The sequence below is a fragment of the Leishmania martiniquensis genome, chromosome 31 (genome assembly GCF_017916325.1).
Source record: "Leishmania martiniquensis isolate LSCM1 chromosome 31, whole genome shotgun sequence".
Lineage (NCBI taxonomy): Eukaryota > Euglenozoa > Kinetoplastea > Trypanosomatida > Trypanosomatidae > Leishmania > Leishmania martiniquensis.
Window position 1 is genome coordinate 344,715 of NC_090166.1, and position 6,256 is coordinate 350,970.

The 6,256-nt window shown below is 64.7% G+C and overlaps 1 protein-coding gene across 1 annotated transcript; it reads right to left on the bottom strand.

The window, feature by feature from the left end:
• Positions 1-3,310: 3,310 nt before the first annotated feature.
• Positions 3,311-5,218, bottom strand: LSCM1_01390 (uncharacterized protein; the record flags this gene model as incomplete). The annotated part of the gene is made up of 1 exon (XM_067319006.1): positions 3,311-5,218. One exon carries the CDS (start codon positions 5,216-5,218, stop codon positions 3,311-3,313), a length of 1,908 nt encoding a protein of 635 aa, XP_067176285.1.
• Positions 5,219-6,256: the final 1,038 nt, after the last annotated feature.

Consider the following 6,256-nt stretch of genomic DNA (forward strand, 5'->3'; position numbering starts at 1 on the left):
ACCAATCCTTCTCCTCGGGGCACCAGCACCGCGGGTGTGGAGCCTCGTCGGTCGCGTGCCCATTTCCGCTCCCTCTGCCATCGTGCACATCCCCGGGGAACACACTGAGCACAGCTCTCTCGCGCGCGTGCGCCAGCTGCATCCAGGCACAACAAGAAGCACGGGTGCTCGATGCCAGGAGATGGGCCGGCAGCCCACGCGCTCTGCAGGGAGAGAAGACCTGCACATAGGCAACGCCACCCGCGCTCTCCTCTAGGCGGAGGCAAACGTTCCGTGCAGCTGCCGTTGGGATGAGCGCCCACTCGCTGGGTCTCTAAGAAGCGCCTGGCCTGCAGGGGCTTCGAGGGTCATCGCCGGTGAGGTGCAGTGACCGTCGCGCACTCGAGTCGGAGCAAGACCTCCCAGCGGTGAGCGGCGCCTCGACCGCGTCCGAGGTCGACTGCGGCACGTGCGCGACAACGCGCTCGCCGACATACCCCTCTGGGAAATCGCTGGCAGTCCTCCACATGGGCGCCAGGGCGGCATCCGAGAGCTCCAGCGCACTCACATGCACCACCCTCTGCATGCGGGGTCTTGCCGTGCCTCTGACCGTCCCTGCTGCCGCGTGCGTCTCCACAGCAGCGGCGACCGTCACTCGTCAAGTCTTCTAGCCGTCGATACACACGCCGCTGCCGCCGAGGCCCTCCGCAGTGTCGCACTGCGCACTAGCACTCCAGTGCGGCGCGTGGGAAGGCGACAGTAACGCGCAGCTAGGATCGCAAGCTTCTCGGTGTGGCGAGCAGCGGCAGGTGCGCCGGGGCGATATTCGCCAGCAGCCAGAGGAAGCCCAAGGAATCTATCAGGTGGCCGCCGAAAGGCACATGAATCGTCGCGGGGGGTTGCCTTCCGCGCTTGCTGAGCCGCCTCTAGGGGGGGGCAGGAGGGGCTGTCACCTGGGCATCGAGACGAGCGCATTCCGCACTTTCAACGGACGCACAAAGGCCTCCGCCGACCCCCGCCGCAACCGCACGGGGCACACCGAGCCGGCGCCGATTTCTTTCCTGCCCCTTCGTTCCTTCAGGCGTTGAAGATGCCCGCATGCAAGCACGGACTGCAGAGCTTCTCCACAGAGCACGTCAGCCGGCGCCAGCGCGTCCCAGCACTCTCGGCCAGGGTGCTCTTCTAGTGCATCCCCGAGGTGCAGCTCCGCCATCGTGAGGCAGGCCTGCGAAGCGCTGTGACGCCTGCGTAGAGGGGGTCTTGCGGGCCAGCCCCACACCAGAAGCACACGACCCCCACCACCCGTCTGGAAGGCAGGCCGACCGTGTTATCGCATTTCGCCTCACATCCAGGCGAGCTAGATAGCTGCGAGGACCACGGTACGAAAACAAAGATGCAACGTGCCCACGCCCAGGTAGAAGCGGTGGCGCTGCCTAGTGCGCGCGTGTCACGCCGCGATTCGGTGCGCGACAGGAGGCGAGTGCGATGGGCCTCTGAGACGGCTGCTCGGAGAAGAGGCAGAGGCAGAGGGCAAGGCAAAAGTGAAGCGCAGCAAAACAAGCAAAAACGGGCGCCGCCTCATCAGCGCTGGAGGTCGAGGCAGCGGACGCTCGCTCGGGTCGCTCAGCCGTAGCGGTGCAAGAAAGCTGTGCGATGGCCCTTGTTCAGTTTCGCCACTGCATGGGCGGCGCTCGTAGAGAGAGAGCGGCACGGAGGAGAGACCCGCCCCCTCCCTCCACATACATGCACGCACACCTCTGGCCCGGAAGCCCCCCATCCCTTGCCGTGGACGCATGGGGGCACGGCAGTCGGCGCTGAGGCAGCCGCCAGCAGTTGCGTCTGCGTAATGCGCCCATCCTCCACCGCAGTCCTCAAGACCCGGAGTGGCCCCGTCGTCCGCAGAAGAATGCGGACGCACAGCCGTCGGCCGCTCGGCCTCCAGTGCGCAGGGAGGGGAGAGTGCACTATCCGGCGCAGTGACGCCCTCACAGCCTGGCCGGCCGGAAGGCCGCCTCTCGATGCTCTCTGTTGTCGCGCTTCATTTCACACGTACGCCGCCCCCTCAGCACAGGAGGGCAAAAGGGGAAGAAAAAGGAGACCGCCACCCGTGTGGGTTATCGCCGAGCCTCCCACGACGGCCTCACGCAATGCTCTGCGGTGCGACTCTAGCTCAGCAGCGCGTGGAATCCGCCTTCCGCCTTCACGTGCGCGCACTGCGTCGGCAGTCGTCGCGGGTAGGGCGCGATGATCTCCGCCGGAGGAGAGAGCGGCAAAAAAACGCGCAGTTCAAGCGCAATCATAGTAAAAAAAAAGAGCAATCGATCAAAAGAGTTTCCACGGAGGCCACAGCCAGCGACGGTACGAGAGGCGACGGGGGACGACGTAAGGCCATCACAGTACGCTGTGGTGCCTCCGCGCTGGCGGGCAAAGCATAAAGAGAGCGAAAGGAGATGCACAACACAGCGATAACAGACGTGAAGAGATACGCATAGAAAAGAGGGGGGACGCCACACGCGCACAAGCCCTTCAGCAATGCGCACGACAGATACCGCTGAGCCGAGCACAGAAAAGGGAAAACAGTATAAAAAAAGGACGAATGAGAAAGATGCACATGCATACACATAAGCTAGAGGACCAACACGCAGAGGTGCATAAGAAAAGAGGAACAGGTATATACGCTGTCATACAAAAACAGAAGCTGACCAGCTCCACTTGTTGAGTAGGCGCGTACAGACACACAGCCAACGGCTACCGACTACGCTGCGCAGAGGACAGAGAGCAGCACGCATTGATGGCTCGTGATGGCCCCGCTTCATCGCGGAAATGCAAGGCAGAAAGAAGAAAATTCGCCGCAGCGCAACGTGAGGGTGGGCCACAAAGGCCGCCGTCGGCAGCCATTGCCAGTTACATCGGTGGGTGCAGGAAAACATTCACAGCTCAGCAGCACCGCATGTGCTACAGCACTCGCACATTTCATAGCGTTACGGTAGGCAAGCCCGCGATCTTCCACAGCCGGGCCCCCCTTCTGCCACAGGCGCCTCCGCAGACCTCCACACACAGGCAGCCACAGCTCGCCCGCATCTCCAGGAGTGTCGTCGAGTCCGGGGTACACAGGCCGCCGGCACCCGGCATCCCGCCGCGCACCTTCGGCGCCCTCGGCACAGCGAGCGGCCATCGTGCTCGCCTGCCACCGAGGGCGTCTCTGCACCGCCTGCCCGCGGAAGCAGCGTCGAGCGCTGCTGCCGCCGTGGGGTGGCCCGGCAGCAGATGGAGAGGGAGAGGCGCATACACACAGCGTGAGAAAGAAGGCATAAGCAAATGTACATGCGCATCAGTTTTTCAGATGTTTACGCAGAATGGAGGCGATGATGTGCCACTCGCTCGAGTCAGAGCCATATACTCCCGTTACAATCGCCCTCTCGAGCAAGTAGATGTCCTTCCACATCGCCTCAGACGCCATCTTTGCCAAGACGGAGGAGAGGAAGAGTGAGGGTAAAATAAGTGCACACGCCTCCTCAAGGCAGAGCGCGACAAGCGTGCGCTCATCGCTGAGGTCGAGGTCTGTGTTGATCTGGCGCCGCTTCTTGATGAGCTTCTCTTCGCACTGCTTAATCCGCTCCTCCTGCTTCCGGGCCGCAGCACTGTCCTCCGATGCACGGGAGCTGAGGAAACGACTCCGCGTCGCGGCATCGCCTTCCTCCGGAAATCTTACAGATACACTGCCCCGGTGCTCATCCGCCTCTACCGTTCGCGATGCGATGTAAAACTCCTCGTGCTCCGCCATGATGGCATAGTGTGCCCACGTGCTCCTCCCAGGTACGAACCCGGGAAGCGACCTTCGAAGCATGTGCAGGCTGCACCCAGGCACAATCATTAAGCCGGTGTCGAAGTTCCATCCAGTGTAGTGGTAGCTGAGCCGCTCGGCGGGAGAGCGTATTTGCGCTTGCGAGTGGCGGCTCACGCGTGCCTGGACACTCAGACGCACATTGCGAGCGAGGACAAGCGGTATCAGCGCAGACTGCGTGGGCGACCACGGGCAGCCGGAGGCGTACAGATGACGGTGCTGGTCGCCGCCAAGCGCGTGAATGTTCTGGGCACTCGCGTGAGAGCTGGCACCCGCCGCACTGATACCATCGCGGTCGGGACTCGATGGCCTCGGCACGTTCGCCATCACCAGCCGGCTCAGGTACTCGTTCGGGTACTCCTTCGCGAGGTCCCACACGAGCACGCTCGCCATCTCCAGGTGCTCCACAATGTTCGCGTGCACCCGATTAATCTTCCTCTGCTCCGTCAGCCCAGCGTAGCACCGCATCATCAGCGCGGCGTAGCTGATGAGGAAGGCGAGGCAGTAGTAGCGGGTCTTCGCCTCCAGCAGCCCAAGGGTGAAGAGCACCGACGCCGTGCGATCCATCATGCGCCACCGCTGCCTCCTGTGACTCGTGCTGCGCACGTCAGAATCCGAGTCGTCTTGCGGCTCCTCCGCAACGTCAGAGCCGAGGCTCAGGTGGCGCCTCTTGTCGTAGTCGATGAAGCCGCCACCGTCGCTGAAATGGGCCTCCTTCCACAGCGTCAGGCAGTGCAGCAGCAGCTGCGTGTGGCTGATGGTCAAGATGCAGTATCGCCCGGCGAGCCCGGTCACCTTGTCCACATGCGCTGTGGTGGCGAGTTGCTTCAGGTACGTGTGCGCAATGTCAGCAAGCAGTCGGTAGTAGCTGATCACGTGAATCAGGTCCCCGTCAAGAGGCAGGTGGATGTCAACTACCTTGGCACCGAGCGCGGACTGTGCACCGTTTGTCCGTGCGTCCGCCTGCTCCCCTGGGCCACCACCATCGCCGCCGCCGCCGCCTGGCAGCAGGTCTTCCTCATACTCGCACCCGCCAGCCGCACCCTCCGCGGGGTCAGCTGCGCCGCCCACACTGCTGCAAAAGACGCTCCTCCGCTCCGCCTGGTCGGACGGATCCAGCGGCCCACCGAAGGCCGCGTCGGCGCCCGCCTGCCTCCCCGCACCCTCCTTCGGCGGCGGCGCAGCGTCGGCCTCGGGGCCAGCGCCGCACCCCCTCCGCAGCGCCGCGTTTGTGAGCGTGTCCCAGAAACGCCGCCCGGGGTGCCGCGTCAGAGCCTGCACAAAGTACACCTCCGACACCGTGAAGCGGCCCTCTTGCGCCGCCTTCACGCCGCGGTAGAACACTTCCGGGTGCCCCTTGCCCTCCTTGGGCACCGACGACTGTCTATTCCCCATGCAGCCGCGGCCACGTGGAGCGGAGCCACACCTGCAGGCAGGGGCGTAAAGCGGGAGTGCACAGATGTGGTCGGCGATGGCGCCCGTGCAGTGTCCGGTGGGAGGGGAAGAGAGAGTGCCTTGGACGCCAGAGGAAGAGCTGGGCGGGATGGGGAGGGCGACGGAAAAGAAAAACCAGAGCCGAGTGGGGATCCTTCTGGAGGCCGGGGCCCAATGCAGCGAAGGGCGGGGGACAACGAGGGGCGTGCGTGAGGGTTGGATGGAGGCATGGCACAGATGCCTCACGAAGAGGGGAGGGCATGAGAGGCCGCCGCCACAGCAGCACAGCAACGACACGGCGCCCCAGGAGTTGCGCCACCGCGCATCCCAACCCGACGCTCGCCTGGGCGAGTGCCGCACAGCTGCGGCTCGGCCCACGTGCAGCTGAGCAAGCAGCCTTGTGGGCCCGGCGCTCTGCGTATGGGCTGCTGGTGCCTGCCGAGTACGCCACGGCGCCGGAGCGGCGGACACAGAGCGAGGCGGGCCGTAGTCCAGCACACGCGCTCAAGTGCACATCCTCATCGGATCTGCGCGCCAGCCCAGCCGCCACGGCCACGGGCACCGGAGAGAGGCCTACGCAGGCGGCGTCGAGCACCGCCAGCGGAGCGCCGCCGAGAGGGAGGCACACGCACAAATCGACGATGAGACAGCGAACACCGCGAGAATGCACGCCGGTGCCGGAGGAGGGGGAGAGCGGGAGGCAGGGAGAGCAGGACGGCGCGCACACAGACGAGGCAGGGGCGCACGAGCAGTGCGTGCCAGCGCCCTGAAGCGGCCACCTACGCGCAGCGAGAGGCCGCAGAGCACCAGAGCGCGCGCAAGCGAGAGCAGTCGAGCAGCAGGTAGGGGAAAGACACAGCGCAGAGAGCCCGGCAGACGGCATGCCGCGACCGCCCGCAGCACAGCCAGGAAGCCTTTTCCTCTGCGCGCAGGAGGTGCAAGAGCAGCAGGCCCGGAGACATCCAGCACGCCGTCGGGGGCGCGGAGCCAGTGAGAGGA